The 26,994-nt window shown below is 59.9% G+C and overlaps 1 protein-coding gene and 2 long non-coding RNA genes across 7 annotated transcripts in view; 1 reads left to right on the top strand and 2 right to left on the bottom strand.

Annotated features, from left to right (window-relative positions):
* Positions 1-1,401: 1,401 nt before the first annotated feature.
* LOC112544404 (uncharacterized) lies at positions 1,402-21,603 on the top strand. Of its 2 annotated transcripts, none has more exons than XR_012896081.1 (4): positions 1,402-1,540; positions 4,266-4,380; positions 18,098-18,208; positions 21,479-21,603. It is a non-coding gene; the product is annotated as an uncharacterized LOC112544404 (long non-coding RNA). The 2 variants fall into 2 exon arrangements; XR_012896080.1 differs by having other exon boundaries at positions 18,098-18,229.
* Positions 21,355-23,375, bottom strand: LOC142818562 (uncharacterized). Its single transcript, XR_012896082.1, has 2 exons — positions 23,303-23,375; positions 21,355-23,191 (listed from the first exon to the last, which is right to left on the bottom strand). It is a non-coding gene; the product is annotated as an uncharacterized LOC142818562 (long non-coding RNA).
* Positions 23,376-23,607: 232 nt separating this feature from the next.
* Positions 23,608-26,994, bottom strand: part of SBK1 (SH3 domain binding kinase 1) — a 45,774-nt gene continuing 42,387 nt past the window's right edge. For 3 of the 4 annotated variants that reach the window (XM_075899058.1, XM_075899056.1, XM_075899055.1), the window contains exon 4: positions 23,609-26,805. In XM_075899058.1, coding sequence (XP_075755173.1) covers positions 26,017-26,805 — 789 coding nt within the window. In that variant the 3' untranslated portion in view covers positions 23,609-26,016. Of the gene's footprint in view, positions 26,806-26,994 lie in introns of all 4 variants that reach the window. The other variant, XM_075899059.1, reaches the window with a different exon arrangement.

The raw sequence follows: 26,994 nt of genomic DNA, 5'->3' as shown, positions 1-26,994 counted from the left end.
CGCCCAGGCTCGGCGCCGACCAGGGCCCAGCCCGCCCCTTTCGCCACACGCCAATGGCTTCTTCCTCCCACCCCCAGGCACAGGTGCCCCACAGACGGGCCCGGCCCACGGTGGGGAGGGGGAGCTCGGCCGGCAGCCCGGGTGGCTTTCCGGCCCCTATTCCTTTGCACGGGGATGGCGCCGGGCTGCGAGAGCCGGTCGTCAGGCAGGATAGAGCGAGCGCCAGGGCTGCCAGTGTCCGGTAGGGACCCGACAGGCCGGTACTTCCGCCTCCTGTCCGGTAAAAAATCGGAAAATACCGAACCCCTGAAACGTCCGGCACTGTCGGATCGTTTTCCCTGCCAGGAGGTGAAAATACCGGACACCTGGCAACCCGGCCACACGCAGCAACCAGGCCCAGCCCCGTTCCTCGCACCCCGCTGGCCTGCTTCCGCAGGGCAGCTGTCTTGTGGCATGGAGGAAGACAACAAGATGGCTGCCGGCAAAAAAAGCCTCAAAGGCCTTGAAAAGGGCTGGGTTTTGGAATTAACATTTTTTTTTTTTTTTTGCTCAATAACTTTGGCCTCCCCCTTTTTTTTCTCCACGGTGTTTTTTGGGGGGGGGGGGGATGGTGTTTTTCGGTATTTTTGGTTAAACCACCTGGCAACCCTAGTGAGCGCTAGTGCCAGGGCAGGCCGGGGAGCGGGAGCGGCTGGATGCCGAGGCCAGGCCTGCCCTGCAGACAGCCGCCATGCTCCGGGCTGAGAAACATCCCCAGCCCTGAGCCAGGCAGCGGGACGGCGCCGAGGCCTGGCGCGGGCAGCGCTGTGTTGCCAGGGGAGCGTCTCCCATCGCCATAGCTACCGCCTCTCGGCGAGGCGGATTCCCTGTGCCTGCGGAGCAGCATCGTCCCTCGCGGGCTGCGGTGCACAGACCTGCCCTGAGGGCGCACGCAGGGCCCAGTGCCTGCTTCTAACCCCCCCGCCAGGACCCTCTCCGGGGGTGTCCAGCCCCAGGGACGGCGCTGAGACACGTCTGCCCCTCCCCCAGCCGGCGTCTGTGGGGCTCATGGCATTGTGAGCTCCCTGGGCAGGTGTGAGGATGTGCAGCCGCCCCCACCCATCCCCGGGTTTCCAGACGCTCGGGGGCCTACGGGCACAGCTGCACCGCCGCAGGGCCCCACGCTGCCTGCCTGCCCACGCCACCCACCAGGCTGAGGACACCAGCGAGCCTGCTCTGAAACCCGGCAGCCACAGCCCCTCTCTGACTGCTCAGCACTTACACCTACCCCAGGTGTGCTTCCCACCTGAATTCCTGGCGCCACCGCTGAGTCCTGGCGCCAGCTGCTGCTCTGACCACTAGGCGTGACCACCTCCCCCTGGTGCCTTGCTCAGGGATGTGGCATGCTGGGAATGCGGGGCTCTGGCAGCAAAGGCCGGGGGAGAGAAATGGAATCGGATTGTGTATCAAGGTGCTTGGCAGAGCTGTGGTTGGCGATAGCAAGTGTGAGATGTGGCACGGCGCTGGTAAAAGGCAGCAAGCTTACAGTGACGACAGGGCCGTAAGTTTCTGCAGTGTGGAATTAGCTGTGGAACTCATTGCTGCAGGGCATTACTGGGGCAAAGAGAAACTGAAGCTCAAGAAAGGATCCAGCCTGCATGTGGATCTCTGTAGTGATGGGAGCTGGGCTCTCAGGACAGGGGCTCTCAGCCCTCAACTTCGACATCACCTCCCCAAGCTGCTGGCTGCTCTCTGAAATGTCTCCCTAGCTGCCTGCATCTGCAGTGCTCTGGGCCCAAGCCAGAGGCCTTATGGTCTGGCTCCTGGCCAGAGAGTGCAGGCTCCTTCCTGGGCGTGGCTGTCGGCACCTTGGCTGTCGGCGGTGCCGGGATGGGGGTGTGTAGCGATGCCAGGCCGGGCCTGGCTGGGTGTGGGTGGGAGGTGGGGGTAGGGGCTGCAGGTCAGCACAGGAACAGCAAAGAGCAGAGAACACAAGATCCGGGTCTGTAGTGCAGGTCCCAGACCCCCGGCCCCGGAACCCAGACACCCCTCCCCCTGCACACCTGGCTCCTGCCCGGGCGGGTCCCAGCCGGCGGAGGCTCTTCTTGTTCAGCCCCTGGGCGCATGCTGGGCTGTGCAGCGCACCATGAGCCCCTTCGCCCGTGTGGCCCGTGAACCACGGGGGGGAAAGGAGGCGGGACTAGGTGGCCCAGCGAGCTGAGCTGATCAGCTGTGGCTGGCCCCATGTGTTCAATGCCACCTGGCTGGGTCAGCCCTGCTGAGCAGGTGCAGGGAGTTGGGGGGGAAGGGTGGATCCCAGTGTGGCTGGGTAATACCCTGGGTGGGAGGGGGCTGGGAGAGGGCCCCCCCCCCGTCTGGGCCAAGCGGCCGAGCGAGTGGAAACACACCGAATGCAGCTCTGGTCCTCCTGTCTCTGCGCATCAACCCTGAAAAGTAGGGCAAGGCCAACGCGACAGCCCAGCCTGCTGCTGAGCTGATGGGCCCTGACAGTGCCGCGGCCAGTGAGCGCTGGGGCGTAGCAGGAGGGGCGCAAGGGGGCAGCGAGGGCAGGGAGGTGAGGGGATGAGCAGGAGGCTGTCTGTTTGGATACGCCAGGCCGGGCGGTGATGGGCAGTGGCCACGCCGATGCCCCCCCCCCCCCCCCCCCCGGCGTGGATGTGCTCAGGCCTCGGCGCAGGGCTGCGGGGAGATCTCCAATCAGCGCGGATCCCTGCCACCCTGCTCCCCGCCCCCTGTGCCAGCCCCGCACGCGGACGGATTCAGGCAGGGAGGCAGACGTTCATCTCACCGCCGGCCTAGGCCAGCTTCTGCGGCACAGGGCAGGAGAAAGGGGCTTTCTGCCCCAACTCGCTTCCATCCACTCATAGCTGCCTCTGCTTGGCTGCAGCCTGGCCCCGTTTCCCTCTGCCACTCGGGAGCCCCCAAAACTCCCCTCCCCAGAGAGAGTGGCAGGAAGAGTCCAGCAGGAGGTGCTGGCAGGAGAAAGTTGCGTCTCTCCCAGGTGGCATCTGCTGCCCGCTGCCTCCCCCGGCAGAAGAGAGCCAGACCCTGGTCCTGTGACTAGCTCCACATGGCTCTGGGGGTGCGGCAGCGAGGGGGAGGGGCTGCTCTGGGCATGCACCAGTGACCCTGCCGTGCAGGGCGTGACCATGAGGCGGGCGAATGGCCAGAGCAGCCCGGATGTGCCTAGTGCCACTGGGCCAGGGGTGTGGTGGCCCCGTAGGACCTGCAAACTCAGGATCCTCCGACCTGGTTCTTGGTTGCTGAGCTAATGGGTTTGTGCAAGAGCAACAGGAAGTGGGTTGTGCCCACAAAAGCTCGTGATACTAGATACGTTTCTGTGCATCTCTGTGGTACCACAGGGCCCACGGGGCCGCCACTCACTGGTTTCAAAGGTACAGACTGACGACGCGGCTCCCCTCTGAGACGGAAGGACTTGGGCTTGTTTACTCTGGAAAAGAGAAGACTGAGAGGGGACATGACGCAGCTTTCAAGTACCTAGAAAGGTGTGACAAGGAGGAGGGAGAAAAATATTCTTCTTAATGTCTGAGGACAGGCCAAGAAGCAAAGGGCTTAAATTGCAGCAGGGGAGGTTTAGGTTGGACATCAGGAAACACTTCCTACCTGTCAGGGTGGTTACACACTGGAATAAATTGCTCAGGGAGATTCCCCTGAATCCCCATCTCTGGAGATATTTCAGAGCAGGTTAGACAGACACCTGTCAGGGATGATCTAGATGGTTCAGGGGACTGGACATGATGACATCTCGAGGTCCCTTCCAGTTCTAGTATAATACATTTCAACAGAGACTGCTCTGTCATGATGAGCAGGCCTGTCCCATGGCTCCGCTCCTCCTCTGTCTGTCTCCACTCATTAGACTGTCCGTGCTGTGGGGCGGGGACTGTTTGTTCTGTGTTTGTACAGCTCCTAGCGCAGCAGGGTCCTGGCTGGTTACTGAGCTCCTGGGAGCAGCCACAATCCAAATAATAATAAAAGGCCTCCTTCCTGTGGAGGAGCTACAGGGTAGTATTTGGGACTAGGCCGCTCGGCGCGTCTGTCGGACATGCTTCATGCGGGGCTCCATTCTCCGTGGTGTGCGAAGGGCCAATAAGTGCTGAGCAGCTGGTTTACACACGTCACACACGGGGCGGGAGCTGGTTAGCAGTGGAGGTGGCATAGAGGGGTATAACTGGGTATAGCTTGCCCTGCATAATAATTGAGTGACCATTCATTAAAACACGGATTAACACTAACTCTTTCCCAAGGGAACCGTCGCACAACACGTCACCGTTTCCTGCAGGCCGAGGAGCCGTGTTTCTCCCCGCGCTGAGGCAGCTGTATCAGGGAAGAGTCTGGTTCAACAGGGCCTATAGCAGACAGGTATCAGGGAACTTAAAACGGGGGAATGGTTCTGTCCCCAGCCCTGGCCGCTCTCCTTGCCAGAGGCAGGCAGGGGCTAAGATTCGAGGCAGCGCTGGATCCCAGATCAGCAGCCCCAAGCAGCCCAAGGATGGTCTGTTATGCACCAATCCCGTGAGCACAGACATGACTTGCAGGGACCATGGCCCCCTGTTCCCAGCTGGCTGGCTCCTTTAAGGGAAGATGGGCCCAGCCCCACCTGTGACTCCGCTCACCTGTCCGGGTGGGGCAGAGGAAGCGGATGAGCCTGGGCGAAGGCTGGCTGGGGGAGACCAGGATCCGGTGGCGGTGAGTCCAAGGGGGAAGCGCAGCCCGCGCCCCGGAGGGAGGGCTGGGAAAGTCCCTTACTCAGGGAAAGGTTGGGCCCCACAGGCTGCTGGAAACCACGTGAAGATGAAATAAACCAGCCCCCGTCCCAAGAGGTGGCATCTCATTTTCAGTTCCTTGGAGTGTGGGGAGAAGGGGAAATTGTGCTGGGTTGCTGCCTCGAGAGTGCCTCCTCCTGGCCTGGAGTGGGACTGCAGCATCCTGCCTCAGTTTCCCCTTCTCAGGTCTCCACCAGCTCCCAGGACTCAGAACGGGGGAAGGATGCATCCTGAGCCAGTGCCTCAGGCCTTGGTCAAAGTGATCCTGGCTGGTCAGGCGTAGGGGGGTCAGGTTAATCCCCACACAGGGGAACAGCCCTGACACCCAAACATGGCCTGGGGGAAGCCCGGAGGCTGTGGGGGCCGTGGGAGGAGCACCCCGAGTCCAGGCTGAAAACAGGGGGGCCCTGGTGTGTGCTGGGAGGGGTGGTGAAGGGGGGGACCTGTGTGACTGGAGATGGTGGCTTGTCAGAGGCCGAAAACCCTCTTAGCCTGGAATCCAAAACAGGTTGGAAGAGCTCTGGGGGTGTCCGGAGGTATCTGAGCCAGAGTGAGCCGGCCGGTTGGCCAGTCCCTTTTCCTCCCCAGGGCTGGGACCCACCGGCTGAGTCTGGGGCCCTGGAAGGACGGGGCCGGATGGAGCCTGGGGAAAACAGATCTCAGCTCCTTCCCAGCCCTTTGCTGCTGCTGTTGTCATGGTAACGGGGTCGGAAGCAAGGAGCCAATGATGATGAATCGGGCCGGCGACTGGTGTGGCTGCCGTGGCCGTGGCGGGCGTGAGTGCCTGCATTCTCCATTCTTGGGTGCCACGTGACCTCGTATGGCCCGTCTAAGCCGCCCTGCATCGCTGCCTGTCCTCGAAGGCTCCTTAGTGCCACTTTGGGGTCCAGCTGGGGGTACCGGGGCTCTGTGAAGCAGCAGCGTGTCAGGACTGAGGGTCGTCAGGGGAGCTGTGGCGGGCAGCGAGGGCCAGAGAGCAGGGGCTGCCGGTCGGGAGTGAAGGGTGCTGGCAGAGGAGGGGTATCTCTGCAGAGCTGCTCTCGTGGGGCCATGCAAATCGGGGCCAGGAGTAGAATCAATTGGCGGTCTTCAGGATCACGCAGCCTTGCCCCCGGCTTGCTGTCAGGTGGCATGATGGGCTGGACTGGGCCCAGAGGACCCTTGCTGGAGATCTCAGGCCCTGCCACACTCTGTCCCAAAGAGGAGCAGTAGAGAAGTCCTCCAAGAGACCTAGAGTGGTTGCAGGGAAGCAACCAATGAGAGATGCTTCAATGAGCAGCCAATCATGGCCCAGGGGGCCATATAAAAAGGAGCTGAGGCATCAGAACCAGTTAGGCAGTTCCTTGCTAGAGTTAAGGGAGGGATAGTTTGGTGGTTTGAGCATTGGCCTGCTAAACCCAGGGTTGTGAGTTCAATCCTTGTGGAGGCCATTTAGGGAGATGGGGCAAAAGTTTGTCAGGGGTGGTGCTTGGTCCTGCTATGAAGGCAGGGGACTGGACTTGATGACCTTCAAGCTCTAGGAGAGAGGCACTCTCCATTAATTTAATGGAGAGCAGATGGTTCTCCTGTCTGGCCAAAGGGCACTGCAGCCCAGCGGATAGAGCCTATGTGGATATAAATGGGTATCTGCAGATATCCACATCCACCAGTATAGTATAGTATACATTTGTCTCCACACAGGGCTCTACTATGCACGGCTCAGCCCTAGCAGGCACCTGGGGCATGAGGAGGAGCTCTGGGCTGGCTGCTGGGTCTGTGTTAGAGTCCCAGGTGAGGGCCGGGGTTATGGGGAAGCAGCCCAGAGAGCTGACAACAGTGTTGCTGAGGGGATAGGATAGGGTGGCTTGTGGTTACTGTTACTGTTCTTAGGCTCCCTGGGTGTCCAATGCTAGCACGTGCTGGTAAACCATGAACCATGACAATGCTACATATTCATCCCCGAACCCACCCGAACCCACCAGGGAGTTTTTGTTAGTCAAGTCCTTTGCTAATTGTCCTTTCCTGCAAGCCCATTCCAGCTGTGTCTACGCTGCACACTTATTGTGACGTAACGCCTGCTATTTTGAAATAACAGTGTGCGCATCTACACAGCAAACCCGTTCTTTTGAAATCATTTCAAAAAAACAGGTTTCTTACCCCCGCTCCTGCAACCCTCATTTCACGGGGCGTAAGGGAAGTCGGAGGAAGAGTGCCCTTCCTTTGACTTCCTGCCGTGTAGACAGCGCCCAAAGCCGAGTGGAGCTGTTTCGACTTCAGCCATGTCACTGACGTTGCTAAAGTTGCGTAGCTTAATTTGACGTTAGCCCTGCTGTGCAGACCTGCCCTCGGTGAGCTTACTAACTGGGGCGGGGCGTTGGCACTGCTCTCTCCTTGAGAAGGGCTGAAATGAGACACCCGTGAATAGTGGCCCATTACCTATGATTAGTTCTTAGGGACTCCTTTGTTGTTCGAATGGCAATTCACCACATGCTGTTCCATTGTTACTCAAGGTGTTGGGCAGCCCTGGTGGTTAAAAATAAAGTGTTTTTCCTGTTGAATCCAGATACTCCAGATGTGCGCTAAACCTTGGGCCAAGGGCAGACAAGAATGTCCCATGAGTTCAGTGGTACTTTCCCCAGCTGTTTCCTGTGTTTAGCACAAATTTCAGGGTTGGACCCCAGGTCACATTCTTACACTTTTCAATTCCCAGATGAGCACCGGGAATATACTTGGCACTAGTGACCTTACGCTGGGCCACATCCCAGCCCGGGGATCCCTGTGCCATCCTCAGCAGCAATTTCATCTCTGAGGTCCCCATCAGCTTGTAAGCTTGGAGGTAGCCAGGGAGCCCACCTTGTGGAATTATACTCTAGCTTTGTAAGGCTGGATCCGTCTGTATCTTGTGTCGGAGCTTGTCAGATTTCTTTTTTCCGAACTGGGTCATGCGTGAGTCATATTTACTTCAAATTCCTCTTCCTGCCTTTCACTATTTTGGGGATTCTTGAAAGCATGTCAGCTGTAAGACGCACGCTGAATGAGTCCTTTGGCAGCATCGTCTTCTGAAGACTAGGCGATGCTTTGCACAAGAGCGTCTGTGATATAGCTTCCAACAGTTTCTGACTCAACTGATTTCTGCTCAGAGACATATTCATGAAAGGGCTCACAACCAAAAAACACTGCTTTTCTTTTTCAGTCCGTGGTGTGTTAGTCAGTGCTTCAGAGATCGGTGTGTCTGGACGCTCCTCTTACAGAAAGACTGCCCCCGATTTAAGCAATGGGCTTAAATTGCAGCAAGGGAAGTTTAGGTTGGACATTAGGAAAAACTTTCTAACTGTCAGGATGGTGAAACACTGGAATCAATTGTCCAGGGAGGTTGTGGAATCTCCATCTCTGGAGATATCATCTGTCAGGGATTATCTAGAATGCTGGTGTTTGGTCCTGCCATGAGGGCAGGGGACAGGACTTGATAACCTCTCAGGATCCCTTCTGGTTTGAGTGTTCTAGGATTCTATGAACCCCTGTGCTTGTGCATCGACTGAGAACTTAGGTTCTTTGTGAATCACAAAACATTTCAAATTAAGAGCCATTGCTTTAGTTGGCCGCAGAACTTTCATGTGTTGTCAATAAACTGGGCTCAAATCAGTAGATCATTAACAAGTATTTCTACCCTGGCCAGAACCTGAAAGGTTTTACCTAGGGAGATGATTCTCCATCACGCGGTGGCTGTCTAACGGACAGGCTGTAGCTCAAACAGAAATGCGGGGCTTGGTGTATGCGACAGTGTGACCTGAGAATTGTCACATGGAAGGCGCAGGGAGGACCCCCACGCAGCAGACTCCAATTAGCCAGTCTTCTCAGAGACTGCTGGGAGTCGGAGGAGTCTGGGGGCTGCATACGCCAGACCCAGCTCACTCCAGATAGACGGGGAGGAGGAGATGCAGCAGCTAAGATCGGGAGGCTGAAGGTTGTGCCACAAGAAAGCTGCTCTAGAAAGGGGCAGGAGGAGAAGCGGAGGGAAAGGAACCGAGTGGAGGAAGAGGTGGGCAGAGGCCGTGGCTGGCCCTTTCCTGAGAGAAGAGCATGTATGGGTAAATGGGGCTAACAGCTTTGGGTGGAGGTGATGATAATCACATGGATTTGGATCCACAGCTGACCCATGATCCACAAACTTGGCACGTGGATATCTGCAGATTCGCCAGGCTCCATCTTCGTTCTCCTGCGTCCCCACCCCCATGTCTCTCTGTGGTTCTCAGCTCATCATGCTGCCCTGCCAGGCAGTGGGGATGCTGGGAGCAGTAGGACATGGGCGTAGCTGGAAGGCCGGGTCGCGTTAGCGCTTGCCTGCCTGGGACAGCCGTGTCTCCACCTGTTCACAATCCCGAGCAGCCAGTGGGGTTCTCTGGTGGGTGCTATGTGGAAGGGCAGTCCCTACTGGCTCTTTATTGACCGCTTGCTCTGCATTCTGATGTACTTTGGCTCTGTGGTTTGAGCAGGCTGCTGACCCTGCACTAGCGGCTCAGTGGTCCCTTTGGGCTTTACAAAAATCTACACGAGCTGTGGGAGCTGCTACGTCGTGGCACGTCAGATGCTGCAGTGATCCTGACTGGTCGTCACTTAGATGTGTGCTTGTCCATAAGCGGAGCTGATGGTGCAGGGTCACACCTCGTCTGTCTCGCTGGTGCTGCCACACCCTTAACGCGCACCCCAGATTGCTCTTCCGCCTGCCTTTTGACATCTGAGCCTGTCGCTTCCTCCCTCCCCCATCTCGTGGGAGAGCACGCCTGCGAGCAGGCCTGATTCCCAGCTTTACAAACCCGCACCGTGTTTGATTTTGTGAGCGCCCATCCCATTAACCTAGCCAGCCAATGTCTGCATGAGCTCAGTAACAGCTCGTTTTCCACTCAGTCGAGTGTTTGTAACGGTATTTCTCAGTGTTAATGGGGCCGTATGTGGGGCCTGTATTTTTGATGGTGTCCTGGGATCTCCAGCGATGCCTTGTAGTCTGTCCAGAGCACAGCTCAGTCCTGCGTCACATTCTGGGAGAAGATCCTTTGCAGCTGACCTGAAAGCAGGTTGTGCACCTGTTGGATCATCTGCATTTGCAGCTGACTCCTCCACCCAAGCATGTGCCTCCTGTCGCACGGTTTCAAACCGGCCGTTCGAAGTGCCAGAACTGGTCTACCATGTGGGTTCTCATCCCTTCCGTGTGCGACACGCCGAATCAGTATCGCAGCCTGGAGAGTCACTAACACGTCAAGGGGGTGTTAAGTCTCCCATTCGAACAACTTCCCTTAGTTCTTTTAGCAGCAGCAAGTTTTTATAGAGAGCCCCCTGCCCCCGCTGGCCGTCTGACCGTCACTTGCATGGAACTAACGATACAATAACGGTCCCTCGTGGGACGGGGGAAGAGCTGGATGAGATGGTCTGGAGTTGATATATGTGCAAGTGTGATCCTGCGTCCTTTACAACAAAACATGGCAAATACACCCAAAAGGGCCGGATGGACCTCTAGTCTGACCCAGTCTGGCCGTTCCCAGTGTAGACAGAGCCTCACTAAACAGAAGGGAAAAGAAACCGCTGGGCCCTGCCTGCTGAGGGCTGGGAGGAAATGAACATTGTGTTTATATTTAAAAAGGGTAAATGGGTTGACCCTGGTAATTATAGACCTGATACAGATCCCAGCAAGATAACGGAGCAGCTGGTATGGGACGTGATTGACCAACACTTCACGGAGGCTAATACAACTGATGCCCCTCAGCATGGGCATGGGAAGCTGAATTCGGTCGTACTCATTTGATAGTTTTAGGAGCTTACACGTGTGGTTGATGAAGGGACTAGCATTGAAGCAATACGCGTCCGGGAGACATTTGATGTGGCGCCGCGGGACGTTTGGATTAGAAAACGAGAACGACACAAAATGAAGATTCCCCACGTCACATGGATTTTAAACTGCCTGGCTGGCAGGTGACGACATGTAACTGGAAACAGGAACTCATCCGCAAGCGAGGGGCTGGCTGCAGGTTTGGGTTCCCGCGGATCCTGGCCCTACGCGATATTCAACCTTTTTGTCAGTGACCTGCAGGAAACCATCAAATCATCGCTGGTCAAGTTTGCAGATGACCCCAAACTGGCGGAAGGGTCCGTAATGAAGAGGCTCGCTCCCTGCTACTCAGGGAGGTGGAGCAGGTGCTAAAGTACACCTGGTCCCCAGTCCCACTCCACACCTGCGCCTCTGCTCAGTTCCTGACTCCCGATTCCTGACCCTGGCTCTGGCTCCTGGTTCTGGCTCCTGCCACTAGGCCTGGCTACCCACTCATTGATCCATGTCATGCATGAGCAGGGGAATCTCGAGTAGGAGCAGAGAGCTTCCTTCACCTCTGGATTTGGCACTGGTGAAACCACCGCTGGAATCCCATGTCCAGTCCTGGTCTCCGCGATTCAAGGAGGAGGTTGGTACGTTTGAGAGGGTTCAAGGGAGAGCCATGAGCACAGTCCCAGGGCTAGAAAGGGCCTTAGAGTGACAGACTCAAGAGCCGCGGTCCATGTAGTTTACCGAAGAGAAGGTTCAGGGCTGCCCATTGGGAGGGAGGGGCCCCGGGGAGCAGTGTGGGGACCTCAGGGTGGCCGTACACCCGACGGGAGGGGAGGGGGGGGGCGTGGCAGAGCTGTGGGCGGGGCTGGCGGAGCAGGCGGGCTGCAGGGCGGGATGGAGAGCTCAGCACTGGGGCAGCAGGACGGCTGTGGCCCAGGAGGGACGGGCTCTGACAGTCCACACACAGCCGCCCCGCTCAGGCCTAGTGGGGGCTCAACCCCCACATCCCACCCTCTGCCCCGCACAATGGGGATACTGAGAAAGCCGAAATGTATTCCAGCCTTGTCCACAGGCTAATTTCAATTTCCTGGCAATTATGCAAATGAATGTGGATTTAATTAAGGGCAGATTTCATTAACATCTCCCTGGGAAAATGGAAGCAGCGAGGGGAGAGCGCGAGGGAGGAAGGAGGGAGACAGAGGCCGTGTCAGCCCCGGAAGATAAATGACTGCAGGCAGAATGGCTGGGATTGGCCAAGCCACACGCCGACGTGCGCTCCCTTCTCTGGGGCTGGGCGTCTGCTCGCGGGGCCTGCAGCTGGCACTGAGAGGGCGTCGCGGCCGGCGACAGGAGACAGAGACGCCTGAATTCCAATAAAGGCGCCTGCCCCCCGCCTTTGTGTCTGGCTCGCTCCTGTCTTCCGTCAAGATGCCTCCTTTCTTCTCTGTGCGCTGCTGCCTGGCGCTCGCTCGCCATCTCCCTGGCACGTTTCCTGGGGCGGGCCTGGCCCTGCCCCTCCTCTGCTCCGGCAGGAGCCGAAAAGCTCCGCCACAGCCGGCCCATGAAGCTGGCTCCTATGGCGCGTGTGCACTATAGAGCCCCCCCGGGCACGCCCACTGGGAGGCTGTGCAGCCCACGTTGCATCGCACACCTGGCACAGCTGGAGGGCATGAACGGAAATATGCACACGGTGCGGGCCAGGCCCACCCACCAAGGGGAAGGCCGTTCCAGCGCCCGGCTGCCCAGCTGGCCACAGAGCACTGGGCGGCGGACGCGGGGAAGGCTTCTCGGGGCTGGCAGGCGTGGCGTGCAGAGACAAGGGAGGGCTTTGGATCCTGACTCTCAAAGGGGTGTAGATGCCTTGGGCACTGACCTGGGGGGGCCCTCTCCTGCGGTTGGTGCTCACCTGGCAAAGAAGGGACCAGGCCCCCTGTAGGCCTGGCAGGCCCAAGGCTGGAGCACTCCCCTGGGATGTGGAGGACCTAGATTCCAGTCCCTGCATTGGGCGCAAGGACGTGAAGCCAGACCCGCCCCCCTCCGCGGTGAGCGCGCTGGGCATGGGGGTAACGGCATCTCCCGCTGGAGCAGGCCACCGGTTCCCGGCCCTGCTCCGGTGTCTGTCTGTGTAGCTCTGCCACCTGCAGCCGCTCCAACACCCCACCCGCGCACGCCTGCTGTGGGGCCCGCTCCCAGCACTCCCTGCTGGGCGGCCGCGTGGGCGACGCCCCTGTCGTGCCCGGGGCCAGGCCGCTGTGCGCATGCCAGCACCCACGACTGTCCTGGGCAGGCCCCCGACGCCAACAAGGCGCCCAAGTCTCCACGGAGACCTCCCTGCAGGCTCACCCCGTCTGCTCCGGTAGGAGCCAAAAATCTCCGCCAAAGCCGCGCTGCGCCCGCCCCACATGCGCAAAGTCAAGTGCTGGACCTGGGGAATCTCCCTCCTGGGATTTCCCATTGACGGGGGCGTGAGCCCTCTGGAGAATGGCCCATGGCCCGGAGGCTGAAGGCAGTGGTCCAGCCAGCGCCCATTGCACCGCCTGCTGGTCTGAACTGGCTATGCTGCCACCAGGTCCAAGTCCCACGGCTTCCTGTACGGGTGGGCTAGCCGATGTGTCCGTTCTCTCCTACTAGCCTGCGGCCGTGCACCGGTCTCCGTGCCTTTGCAGCCCGGGCTTGTGAGCCAAGACTTCGGACACTTCGCTGCCTGGCCCCGGATGGCATAGCCATTGGACGCATGGGTCTGGCGAAGGCTTCCATCGCCGACGGGCCACGTGCCACTCAAATCAGGTTGAATTCATGCCCCCCAGCCACTGTGGTGCCATGTGAAGATGTCCCTTTGGGCCGACACACCAGCGATGGCACTCAAAGCATGAGCTACTATGCCTTGAGTTACAGAGCCATGGCCCTGTGGATAGGGACCCTCCCAACTCCTGCCCTTTGTGGGTCCACACGGGGGAGGAACCGGTCGCACACGGTCAGCAGAGGATCCCACAAGAGCAGGGCCGGACGGAGGCATGGGCGAGCCGGGCAGCTGCCCAGGGCGCCAACCGATGGGGGTGCCTGATGGCAGCTGTAAAGGGCGCGCGGCGTCCCGCAGAGCTGCCATCAGGCACCATGCACCCGGCTCCAGCAGCGCTGACCCGGCGGTGCCGGCCAGAAGCGCCCTTCCCCCCACGGCCGCGGGGCCCTGCACGGCCCAGTGCATGCACCTGCAGCGCTGGCCAGCTTGGGCAGCGCATGCGCCGTGCGCCCTGGGGGCAGGCCCCAGGCTGGGCACTAGCAGCCATGGCCAGCCCACGCATGCGCCATGTGCCCTGGGGGCGGGCCCTGGGCTGGGCACTAGCAGCCATGGCCAGCCCACGCATGCGCCGTGTGCCCTGGGGGCGGGCCCGTGCACCCTGGGGGGGGGCTGTGCATGCGCCGTGCGTCTGGGAGCAGCGCCGTGTGCCCTGGGGCAGACCTGCACACCCTGGGGGGGGGCCGTGCATACGCCTGGGAGCAGCGCCGTGTGCCCTGGGGCAGACCTGCACACCCTGGGGGGGGTCCCGTGCATGCGCCTGGGAGCAGCGCCGTGTGCCTGGGCCCAGGGCGCCAAAAGGGCTCGGGCCGGCCCTGCACAAGAGTAATGACAATTAAACCACTCACAATTTGAAACCAGGCCACCCGCACCCAGGTTTGTGTTGAAAGAAGCAAGGGGCTGAATTCAGGCCAGGTTAGTTATGTCAGTGCTAGTCTGGGTGAAGTCAAGTCCCAAAGGAGAGATCAGACAGCGAAATGAGGCAGGTAGAAATTAAACAGCGATAGCCCGAGCGAGAGAAGGAAGGGAGACCAGAGAGAGCGAGAAGGAGCAATTAGATCCGGAGTGACCAGATGGCTAGACCCTAGATAGAGGGAGAGAAGACACAACCCAATTTGCCAGGTTTGTAGCAGCTCTGCCTGGTGGACTCCTGGTCTCTTTATCAGCTCTCCCAAGTCCTGAGATGGGCTAGACCAGGGCTACTCAACTCAAACCATTTGTTTGTGGCCCACGGTGCGGTTTGGGTTGATGTGGGGTTCAACACAAGGCCCACGGGTGGGAGCCAAAGCAAAAAAGTCATCAATATAATGGTCTGTTGATATGGTGCTGAAAGATCCGACCGGGGGCCGTGTGCAGCTTGACCTTCTGCTCACAAACAGGGAGGAACTAACAGGGGAAGCGGAGGTGGGTGACAACCTGGGAAGCAGTGATCATGAGATGGTAGATTTCAGGATCCTGACCAAAGGAAGGAAAGAGAGTAGTAAAATACACACCTTGGACTTCAGAAAAGCAGATTTCGACTCCCTCAGAGACCTGATGGGCAGAATCCCCTGGGATGCTAACATGAAGGGGAAAGGAGTCCAGGACAGCCGGCAGTATCTTAAAAAAGCCTTATTGAAGGCACAGAAAGAAACCATCCCGACGCGTAGCAAGAGAGGCAAACATGGTAGGAGACCGGACTGGCTTATGGGGGAAATCCTTGGTGTACTTAAGCACAAAAAGGAAGCTTACAAAGAGTGGAAACTTGGACAAATGACCAGGGAGGAGTTTAAAGGTCTAGCTCGAGAATACTGGGGGGTTATCAGGAAGGCGAAAGCGCAAATGGAATTGCGACTGGCTAAGGATGTGAAGGGTAACAAGAAGGGTTTCTACAAGCATGTTAACAAGAAGAAGGTGATCAGAGAGGGTGTGCAGCCCCTAATGGATGAAGGAGGTAACCTAGTGACAGATGATGTGCGGAAAGCTGAAGTACTCAATGCTTTCTTTGCCTCTGTATTCATGGATAAGGTGGGCTCCCGGACTAATATGCTAAGTGACACAAGATGGGATGAAGATGGACAGCCTGTGGTGGGTAAAGAACAGGTTAGGAACTATTTAGAAAAGCTAAACGTACATAAATCCATGGGTCCGGGCTTAGTGCATCCAAGGGTACTGAGGGAGTTGGCAAATGTCATTGAGGAGCCTTTGGCTATTATCTTTGAAATGCCGTGGAGATCGGGAGAAATCCCGGATGATTGGAAAAAGGCAAATGTAGTGCCCATCTTCAAAAAAGGGAAGAAGGACGATCCAGGGAACTATAGGCCTGTCAGTCTTACCTCGGTTCCTGGAAAAATCATGGAAGGGATCCTTAAGGAATCCATTTTGAGGCACTTGGAAGAGGGGAAGGTGATCAGGAATAGTCAGCATGGATTTACAAAGGGCAAGTTGTGCCTGACCAATCTGATTAGCTTCTATGATGAGGTAACTGGCTCCGTGGACGTGGGTAAGTCAGTGGATGTTTTATACCTTGACTTTAGCAAGGCTTTTGATACGGTCTCCCACAATATTCTTGCCAGCAAGTTAAGGGAATGTTGATTGGATAAATGGACGGTAAGATGGATAGAAAGCCGGCTAGAAGACCGGGCCCAGCGGGTAGTGATCAATGGCTCGATGTCAGGATGGCAGTCGGTTTCTAGCGGAGTGCCCCAAGGTTCGGTTCTAGGACCAGTTTTGTTCAATATCTTTATTAATGACCTGGATGAGGGGATGGATTGCACCCGCAGCAAGTTTGCAGATGACACTAAGCTAGGGGGAGAGGTAGATACGCTTGAGGGCAGCGACAGTGTCCAGAGTGACTTAGACAAATTGGAGGATTGGGCCACAAGAAATCTGATGCGGTTCAACGAGGACAAGTGTAGAGTCCTGCACTTGGGACGGAAGAATCCCAAGTATTGTTACAGGCTGGGGACCAACCAGCTAAGTAGCAGTTCTGCAGAAAAGGACCTGGGGGTTACAGTGGCATATTGGCATATTAGGTTGCTTTAAGAGAGCATTGCCAGCAGATCTAGAGAAGTGATTATTCCCCTTTATTCGGCTCTGGTGAGGCCACATCTGGAGTATTGTGTCCAGTTCTGGGCCCCCCACTACAAAAAGGATGTGGGTGGACACATTGGAGAGGGTCCAGCAGAGGGCAACCAAAATGATTAGGGGGCTGGAGCACACGACCTGTGAGGAGAGGCTGAGGGAGTTGGGTCTGTTTAGTCTGCAGAAGTGAAGAGTGAGGGGGGATTTGAGAGCAGCCTTCAACTTCCTGAAGGGAGGTTCCAAAGAGGATGGAGAGAGGCTGTTCTCAGTAGTGACAGATGGCAGAACAAGGAGCAATGGTCTCAAGTTGTGGCAGGAGAGGTCCAGGTTGGATATTAGGAAAAACTATTTCACTAGGAGGATGGTGAAGCACTGGAATGAGTTACCTAGGGAAGTAGTGGAGTCTCCATCCCTAGAGGTGTTTAAGTCTCAGCTTGACAAAGCCCTGCCTGGGTTGATCTAGTTGGGATTGGCCCTGCCTTGGGCAGGGGGCTGGACTTGATGACCTCCTGAGGTCTCTTCTAGCTCTATGGTTCTGTGATTCTATGGCTGTGTCTACATTGGCGCAATCTCGCACCAAAGCGGCCACTTATGCGCAAAAACATGCTGCCTGTCTACACTGGCGGGGAGTTCTTGCGCAAGAACACTGACGTTCTAATGTGTGAAATCAGGGCTTCTTGCGCAAGAACTCTGATACTCCCGCTCAGGAATAAGCCCTTTTGTGCAACTGTTCTTGCGCAAGAGGCCAGTGTAGACAGGCAACATGAATTTCTTGCGCAAGAAAGCCCGATGGTTAAAATGGTCATCGGAGCTTTCTTGCACAAGAGAGCGTCCACACTGGCACGGATGCTCTTGTGCAGAGGCACATGCCAGTGTAGACACTCTCTTGCGCAAATACCTTAATGCACGAACTCTTGCGTTAAAGAGTATTTGCACAAGGTCATGCCAATGTAGACACAGCCTATGTGTTTTAGTAGTTACAGTCCTGGACTGTCATTGCTCATTCAAGGTGCTGTCCTCTGGGTGAAAATCTGGTCAATGTTGCATTTTATTAATATTAGCAGCACTGACTTAAATGGGGCCTGCGTGTTGTGTGGTCTTGCCTTAATCTTTGTAGTCATGCCCGTCAGTGTGAAAGAAGCTATTTGCATATATTTGCATATATATTTGCATGTATATGCAACCACACTTAAGTTGCGGCCCTCGGCATGTGCTGGGAGTATCCTTGTGGCCCCCGGGGCTTCCAAAGCTGAGTAGCTCTGGGCCAGATGATCACAACAGCCTCCTTTTCGCCGTCCCATGGCATAGGACACCACGCCACGCTCCCCTTTCCCCGCCCCTCCGCCCCTGGGGCTCTGCTTTCTCTTGCAGTCGTGCGTTCCCGGGGGTCTCGTGGTCACCCGGTAGGGTTCAAGCATTGTGCAGCCTCCCAGCGTGCACAGGACTTTCTAACGCCCAAGAAAAGACCGAGCGAGCTTTGCCAGGCCGCACAGTTGCTTAGCACCATGATTTGAATTGCAAATGTGAAACCCGTCTCCGCCTAGGGCTCCTGGCTCGCTCATGCGCGGCCTCAGGCTGGCTCGGTTGCATATGAAAGGGGATAGAAATGGAAGGGGTCAAGGCACCAGAGACCCATGATCAAAACCTTCTTTCATCCTACAGCAGAACCTGTACGGAACCCTGGCGCCAGCAGCTAACAGCTGCGGGGATGTTCCCACGGGGCGAAGAACCCTGCATAGCCTTCATGGCGAGCGGCACGCACTGCCTGGCGGGGTGAGTGCATGTCACAGCACGGTATGTTGCCATGAGTCCATTCTCCCAGGTGCAGTATAAACGCCTGGCGGCCATGCGGCCTTGCATCTGCCCCCCCTCACTGCTCCGTTCCGGCATGGACCAGTTACCGGTGCCATGTGCGGGGGAGAGGGCTGACCATGGTCAGATCCTTCCACAGCTGGCTTGCGGGTTCGGATCCCCGCGCAGGGTGGGAATAGCTGGCAGTGGCTCCCTCGGGGCTGTGGGCTGCTGGGCTCTGTCCAGGCCTCCATGTCCTTCTGATGCTGCCCTGCGGCTACTTGGCCATGTCAGCAGGGATGCGGGATGCCAAAGAGCCCAAGCTGGAGCCCAGTGGGGACGCTTGCCTGCCCGCTGCCTGCTCCCGGCGCACAGGGCTACAGAGGCAAGAGAGTGCAGCAAGCAGAGACACAAGCGCAGAGGAGCCGTCCCCCTGGGTCACCATCTCCTCCTGGGCGAGGAAGGCTGGGCTTGTGCTAGGGCTGGCCTGGGAATCAGGCGATGGAGTGGCACTTCCAGGCCCTGGCAAACCTTTCTGGGCTTCCTGCATCACAGCTGTGGGGTGCATGGTCCTGCCTGGGTGTGCTCCCGCTGGAAGGGCTGGCTGAGCCTGGCCTCTGGAGCAGCGAGCACGAGGTCCCGGTGGAGCGGACACCTTGGTCATAGACCATCTCCTTCCATTGGACGTGTTAAAACGGTCCCTTCCAATGTGGCGGGGAAGGGCCCATGTGTCTAATACATACGCACCCCCATGCGCCCCCTCCCCAGGGACACGCCCCGCCCAGCCGGAACGCCAAACACTCCCTGGGCTGGATTGTTGGGGCGTTATCCCCTTGGCTTTATTTTAGAGCAGAATTAAAGGACACATTTAAAACCCTCGTGCTCCCCAGGTCGAAGAACGCCGCGTAGTTACAGCCACGTGCTCGTGTGAGCGTTTGCTTTCCCTTTTGCAGGACGGGGTGGGCCGGGAGAAATACACCACCGCTATGTCTGATCGGTGGCGTTCTGAGCTGGCCCCTCCCGCAGGGCACAGTGCCACAATGGCACAGACACCCGGCCGGCTCACAAGGCTACGTCCCAACGCAACCAACAGGATGCAGGGATGCTTAGTGTGAGAGCAACCGAACCAGCTGACGGAGGAGAGGGCCATGCTGCTGGATGGATGAGTCAGCCGGGGAAAGCGAGGCTGCCCAGCCTGTGACATCTACGCTCCCCACCTCCTGAGCCATCTGGCTCCTGCAGGCTTGCTCAGTGAGCTGTGGGCCTTATCAGCGCCCGCGGAAGCCACTGGCCAAACTCCAGTTGGCTTTGCGAGGAACATGGTCACAGCCCAGCCGACTGACGTCCCTGGCGGGGGTGGGAGGGGGGTTGCTGATTGGCCGGGAAGGTTTGTGGGTTTCAGCACAGGGGTTTCTTTAGCAGGTTCCGACCAAATCACGTCGTGACCCTTGGTCCGAAGTCCCTCAGCTGTCCGAGGCGCACGGTCCAAAGGGAGGGCTACGCAGCTGCCCACCAAGGCGATACTCCCAGTCTAGGGAGACTAGGTATCCCAATTTCATAGGGACAGCCCCAAAATTCGTGGCTTTGGCTTAGAGGCACCTTTTAACCATCCACCCCATTGCTATCTGGCCACAAATATCAGCTCATCAGGGGGAGTGTCCCAGCCTGGTGTCTGCTCCAAAGGTGTTTCAGCTCGGAGAACATCTAAGCTCGTAGGAGCGATGCCAAGGGGCGGGAGGTGGAGCTAGCCCACCGGGAGGAGCGTGAGACCCTTTCTTCACCTTGGCTTTGCCTAAGCAAGAAGCAAAGACCCCTGGATTGTCGTCACCGCCCCCCCCCCCCCCCCGGGTAGAGCACAGCAGCAAGGGCCGCAGCAGGCGGCACATTTGCAGCAATCAGGATACAGGGCGCAGATGTGGCCAAACCCCTTCATCAGGAGCGATGGCCTGTGCTCCCAGCCTTCTCCCGCCCCACACGCTGGCTAGGGCAACAGCTGGGTCAGGCAGCGTTTCCCATGGAGCGCTAGGACTGCACGGCAAGGTGCACTGTGGGCCGGACAGCGGGCGTCAGGGCATCTGGAACGTAGGCAGCCAGGACGCAGGGCTAGATGGGCCACGGCGCTGCTCTGGTGTGGCCAGGCCAATCACGGCCTGCCTCGTCTGCTGGACTCGGCCCGCGAGGGAGCCAAAGGGCAAGCACTTCGTGGGATGTTCGGGGCTGGACTGGGGGCCTGACCAGATTGCTCCAGGGAGCTGGCTGGTCCGGGAAATGGGACAGGCGGGATGTGGACGACTTGGAGAGTCCAGCGCAGGAGAACAAAAATGATTCGGGGCTGGAGCACGACTTATACAGCGAGGCTGAGGGAACTGGGCTCCCAGGCTGAAGAAGAGTAAAGGGCAATTTGGTAGCAGCCTTCAACTCCTTGGAGGAGGGTTCCAAGGAGGCTGGCGAGAGGCTGGTCTCAGTGGGGGCAGACCCAGGAGCAAAGGGCTCAAGTTGCGGTGGGGGAGGTCTAGGTTGGACATGAGGAAAAACGATTTCCCTAGGCGGGTGGGAAGCGCTGGGCTGGGTTCCCGAGGGAGGGGTGGAATCTCCATCCTGGGGGTGTTTTAAGTCCCGGCTTGACCAAGCCCTGGCTGGGCTGATTGAGTCGGGGCTGGTCCTGCTTTGGGCAGAGGGCTGGACTCGATGACTCTTCCAACCCTGCTCTTCTATGAGTCTATGACTGACCAGATAAGCCAGCCCCAGGCGACCTGCTCCGACTCCATGGGGCCGTGCAGAGCAGCGGAGGAGCCTGGCCCTGCGCACGCCCGTGGAAGGGGCCGGTCTCTGCAGCGCATACGTCCATCCCACTCTGAGCGCCGCCGCCGCGAGACCCAGGGGGGTCATCAGCAGCGCTGGGGGGAAAATTCAGAAGCTTGCGGCTGCCATTTCAACCTTCCCTGAGCCAGCCCCAGAGCAGTGTCTGCAAAAAACAAACCCCACAGCCCGCTTTTTGGACCAGGGCTCAAACCACAAGCCCCCGCCCTTCCAGAGAGCAGCCAACACACATGGTGGTTTTTGTGCTGGCCAAGACCCGTCAAATGGGCCAGCCCCGGGGGCCATCACTGCAGTGTTACAATAGGGAATCACTTTTCTTTTCTTTTATTTAAAAAAGGCCTTCACGTCCATTGATAGTTTTTGCTTTTTTTTAAACAGCCATTTTGTTGGTTTTTTGTCATTTTTTAATTTTTGTCTTTGCTTTTGTAACAGTGACAGAAACTGAGGTAACACTGTGACGCTGTAACCTCTCCTACGGGAAGAATACCCCAAACCCGGCCACCAAAGGCACTGCCGCCCCCGCCCCCCTAACAACAACAGCAACACAAGGGAAGAACTATCACACACACACACCCTGAAAATCAACAGACCAACCGGAAAAATAAAAAAAGTTCTACGTGGTGTTCTTATTCCTTATCTACATTATTGCACGAAAGATCAAGGACATTGAGGGACCTAAGGCAAAAAGGAGAACTCGCGGCTCTATTCTCTAAACCTGTGCAATGCTACCTCTAAAAAATACTCGCGCCCTGGGCTTTCCCCAGAGCCCAGGGTGACACTAACAGGCGGGCAAACAGGGAGCGTTCACCCAAACCGGGAACCGCTGAGAAGGGGCGACGCTGTGACAGCAGGTGGGGGAAGAGGACCAGTGGACACAACTGGGGACCCCAAAGGTCAGATCCTGGGAGCAGCAGGCTGCTGGCCTGAAGGGCGGGTCAGTCCTGCCCGGGGATGGAGCAATGGGCTAGCAGACGTGGTGGCCCCCGGCCATTGCACCTGGAGGCTCTGGCGTCGCCACGGGGGCGCAGCGGTGAGGGAGGCGGCCAGGGCGGCGTGTGCTATGCTCAGCGAGAGGCAGGCAGGAGACTCTCGCTCTCGGCTGCAGCCCGGTGGCCCTGGCTGCCGAGCGCCCCGGCGGGTCAGGCGCGGGGCCGTCTGGTGTGTGTGTAAACTGTGGTTGCTGCTTAATCGTGCGATAGCCCTTGGTGCAGCAGGTGCGAGTCAGGCTGCGCCCAGAGCCACGGGCTGGGGGGAGCTGCTCTCCAGCGTGACACCCCCACTCAGCCAGTCCAACTCCCCCCACCATGGCCCCTGGGGAGCAGCCAGCCCTGGGAGTCTGGGACGGGGGCAGCCAGCTGTGCTGGTGGGACTGGCCAGTCTGCACCCCGGCGGCATGCCCCTGGCAAAGGGGCCAAGCCAGCCGCTGGAGGCGGGTCTGCCTGCTGCAGAGCTAACTCAGGCGCCTATTCATCCAGCCACCCCCTGCCCAAACCTGAGGGTTCTCTCCGCTTGGGCTAGCTGGTGGGGGCTCTGAGCTAAAACCCAGGCACGGATTCCGCGTGGGCTAGTTACCACTCCCCTGCCGCTAGTCCTTCCGCGCCCGTTCCACCAACCCCCCAGCCCTGCATGCCCAGAAGGGCGGGGGCTTCCCCGCGATTCCCTGGGAGCGCAGCACAGACTGGCTCAGCTGGCTGCTGTGCTAAGTGTGGCCCAGCCCAGACACACTCAGGGCGCACCGCACCAGAGGCAGCTGCATCTGGCTTGGCAAAGTGGCCGTTTGTTCATCCCAAGCTGGGGGAACTGGGGCACTCAGAAATCCTGCCAGCCCGCCGGGTTAGCGCTGCAGGGAAGATCTGCCCTGAGGTGCAGGTGAGGTAGGCACATGGCAGATCACTGGGGCAAGGAAAACTCCTCCCCCTCTACCCCCTTCCCAGCAAGATGGCCTGGGGCTGTAGTCCCTGATCTTGGGAGAAAATCCCTTTGGAGCATGCCCCTGGCTGGGAAAGGGCCCGTCTGCCTCTGTCTCCCTGGGGACCCCTGCTCAGGGCCTGCACTGGGAGGGAGGCAGCTGAGCGGGCGAGACCCCCAATGCGCCCACTCAGGGCCTGCGTCTGCGCTGTGCATGGCCCAGGCCTCTGCCAGGACCTGCTATCCCTGCCCCCCCCCCGCCCTCTGCAAGGACCTGCTATCCCTGCCCCCCCCCAGCCCTCTGCAAGGACCTGCTATCCCTGCCCCCCCCCAGCCCTCTGCAAGGACCTGCTATCCCTGCCCCCCCCCCCAGCCCTCTGCAAGGACCTGCTATCCCTGCCCCCCCCCAGCCCTCTGCAAGGACCTGCTATCCCTGCCCTCCCCTCCCCCCCGCCCTCTGCAAGGACCTGCTATCCCTGCCCTTCCCTCCCCCCCCCGCCCTCTGCAAGGACCTGCTATCCCTGCCCTCCCCTCCCCCCCGCCCTCTGCAAGGACCTGCTATCCCTGCCCCCCCCCCCAGCCCTCTGCAAGGACCTGCTATCCCTGCCCTCCCCTCCCCCCCCGCCCTCTGCAAGGACCTGCTATCCCTGCCCCCCCCCCGCCCCTCCCCAGGACTCTCTGGCTCTGAAGCACCCACAGCTGTGAATTCCACTTCTGCCACCCCCACGCCCCAGTCACTGACCCCAGCCAGGGAGAGCAAGTCAGCCCCCTGCCCCAGAGCCAGCGGGGGGACGGGGGACGGACAACTAGTTACGGACTGGCCCTGCTAGGCCCTTCCCCAACCGGCCCATGGAAATGGCAATTCCACCCTCCCCCTCACACAGCCCCTCTCTCACACCCACGTCTCCCACCCCCCCACACATCTCCCAGCGCGGCGCAGGCTCCCAGGACGGTGGCAGGGCAGGCGCCATGGGCTCCCCTGTGCTCCCCCCACTACAGGGACGTTCCCCACAACCCTGTAGTCACACGGCCAGAGACCGAGCTGGGATCAGCTGAGTCAGCCTCCTGCTGCGGTCAGACCCCCCCAGTAATTTCGGGGGGGGGGGTTTGAGCCGAGAGCCAGAGACGAGCTGGGCAGGCCGCCGGGTCCCAGCCAGGCTCTGGATGGGGAGGGAGCGAGCGGGGAGCCAGGCGCCGGCCCCGCGCGAAGAGGTGACCAAGCGGCGGGAGTCACCCGCCTGCTCCCCCGCCCTGGCGTGTCTGCGCCCCCGTCCCATGGCCCTTCCCCGCGGCAGTGGTGGGCTCCCAGCGGCGGGACCGGGCCTGACTCGGGGGCAGCGCGTCGCTCTCCCGCCTGCCCACCCCTCGGGGGAATGGCTCCTCCGGGCGCCGGGGGCCAGGCCGGAGCTGGGGACCTGGCTCTGTGGGGAGATACTCAGACTTGCCCCCCGCTTTCCAGCCGAGGAGCTGCCAGGCCAGCCCTGAAGATGTGGCGTTAGCAAGTCGTTTGGTTTCCAGTCATTGCATATGTAAATATATGCACATTGGCTATTTATGTAAATGTATGTAGATTTAGCACTGGTCTAGCTGAGGACGCCCTGTAGTCCTGTTTGGTTCCAATGCACCCACCGAGGTGGGGGTCCTGTGCCAATCTCCATGCCAACGCCTACTGATGTGCCCTGGGCAGCCCCGTTAACTGGCTCTGCTCTGCCCTGGCCTCCCTCCTCCCCCCCGAGGGGTCACACTGGTGGCAGGAGACGCCAGCAAGAGCCTGCCAGCCCAGCAAGCAGGCGCCCGGCCAAACCCATGGGGGTAACTGTGAACACCCCTCCCGTGGCCCTGCCTGGCAGCCAACCCCCCGCCCATACAGCCTGGCACTGAACACCGAGAGCCTCTCTCAGCCCCGGCTCTCCGGCTGCCCTCAGTCTGCCAGCTCCGCCGGAAGGGCTGTGACCTCTGGTCCCCTCGCGCCGTGCCCCCTTGCTCCCCACGTGGCCCTGGGGCGGGAAGGGCGACGGGGAGCGCAGCTGAGCCCCGCCGTCCCGACGCACACGGACAGGCCGGCGTTTGCTGCCTTCAGGGGGCATTGGCTGCTTCCGCCGCTGGCACAGAGCAGCCTGGCCTCAGGAGGCGCCGGGGCTGCTCGCCTCCCCAGGCCTCGCAGGGCTCCCTCTGCCGCAGACCGGGCCCTGCGGCCCCCCCTTCATGGACAGACCAGCGCCTCAGCCAGGCTTGTTGGCTTCCTCACCGTCTCCTGCTCCCCACCACAGACTGGGTGGCAGCGGGGGCGGGGCGAACGCCAGCCTGCTTGGCCTGGGCTGGGCTGGGGCACGCGGCCCCCCATCGCTCCAAAGGCCTCCTCCACAGACGGGGCTCATGAGCCTTTCACTCAAGCCCCACGAGTCCACCCCGCCAGGGAACCCGAAGAGCCGACAGAGCCACAGGGGGTAGCACCCGCAGGGACGGTCCCGGCCCCGGCCCTGTCCTCTCTCGCAGGGATCCCCGCCCAGGGCCCTAGGGCCGAGATGGTCCCGTTCGCACAGGCCTCCCGTCACCCCAGAGCCCCACCGCAAGCCACCCGTCACGGGCAGCCCCGTGTCCTCCTGCCTCCCGCCCACCCACAGGCCTGCTGGCTCTGAGCCCCAACTCCCCCGTCTTCCCGCTCTGCTCACTGCGACAGTCCCTGCCGACCCCCCCCGGGAGGAGCCGCGGAGCCACTGGCAGAGTGGGGGGCGCAGCGCAGCGTTCTGGGGGACGCAGCCCCCAACCCAATCCTGGAAGACGTGAGGGGAGGGGCCGCCCTGGCGCTCGTGGTCCTTCCCGGCCGCCGAGCCAGGGCCTCTCTCCGGGCTCCGTGCCTGCGCCCCGGCCCCCCCTCAGGCGCTGGCTGTTGGCTCCTCGGCCCCAGTGCGCACTAGCAGTGAGTATTTTTTTGCTTCGGGAGACAAGGCTCCTAGTCCTTTTTCAAAAGGAATCCCCTCCCCCCGCAGGCCCCCCCTCGCCGGCGCTGCAGGCTGCGCGGAGCAGGGGACCAGCCGCCCCCTCTTCCCGTTGAGCCCTCATCAGACACAAATCTCTATTGCTGTGGCCAGGACCATCTGCCCTTTGCCTTTGTCCTGCCGCCCGTCCGTCCGGCTCGCGGCCCCCGGGGAGGGCAGGCCCGGCTCGGAGGCAGAGAGCCGGGGGCCGCTGCCTTCCGTCAGGATGGTTCTCTTGAGCGGGGTGGGGGTGCAGGCGCTGGGCGTCTCGTGGCGGTGGGGGCCAGCAGCCAGCTTGTCCCCGGCGTGCTTGCGGGAGCGGTAGGAGGGCCGGCGGCGCACCTCCGACATCAGGTCGCACTTGATGAAGTAGAAGACGTCCTTGACGGGGCAGCGCTTCTCGGGGTCCAGGGCCAGGAGGCGCTGGAAGAGGCGCAGGGCGCTGTCCGTGAAGCGCCGCCACTGGGACGGCAGGCCGGCCAGGCGCCCCTTCTGCCACCGCACGAACTCCTCGAAGAAGGTGTCGGAGGCCGAGGCCGCCTCCCAGGGGAAGTTGCCGGTCAGGACGCAGAAGATGAGCACCCCGAAGGCCCACACATCGATGCTGGTGTCCACGGCGAAGCCCTCGGCCCGCCCGGCCTGGCAAACCTCGGGCGCCGTGTAGGGGATGGTGCCGCTGACGCGCTTCACCCGGCAGCCCACCTTGCGGGTCATGCCGAAGTCGGCCAGCTTGACCCGGCGGCAGTCGCGGTCAAAGAGCAGCACGTTCTCCGGCTTGATGTCCCGGTGCACCAGGCTCTTGCTGTGCATGTAGTCCAGGGCCAGGCCCAGCTGCTGCACACAGCGCTTCACCATGTCCTCGGGCAGGCCCACCTGCACGGGGAGACACAGCACATCAGCACCGCGCCCGGGGGCGTTAAACACGGCCCCGGGGCCAGCCACAGGGCGTCAGCCACTGCTCTGCTGCCTGACGGGCAGGCCTGGGGGCTGAGCCACAGAGCTACAGAGCAGAGGGAGGCAGAGCAGGCTGGCTCTCCAGGGACGGTCCCAGTGTGCCAGCCC

The sequence above is a fragment of the Pelodiscus sinensis genome, chromosome 16 (assembly GCF_049634645.1).
Source record: "Pelodiscus sinensis isolate JC-2024 chromosome 16, ASM4963464v1, whole genome shotgun sequence".
NCBI lineage: Eukaryota > Metazoa > Chordata > Testudines > Trionychidae > Pelodiscus > Pelodiscus sinensis.
This window is presented reverse-complemented; position numbering and strand designations above follow the sequence as displayed.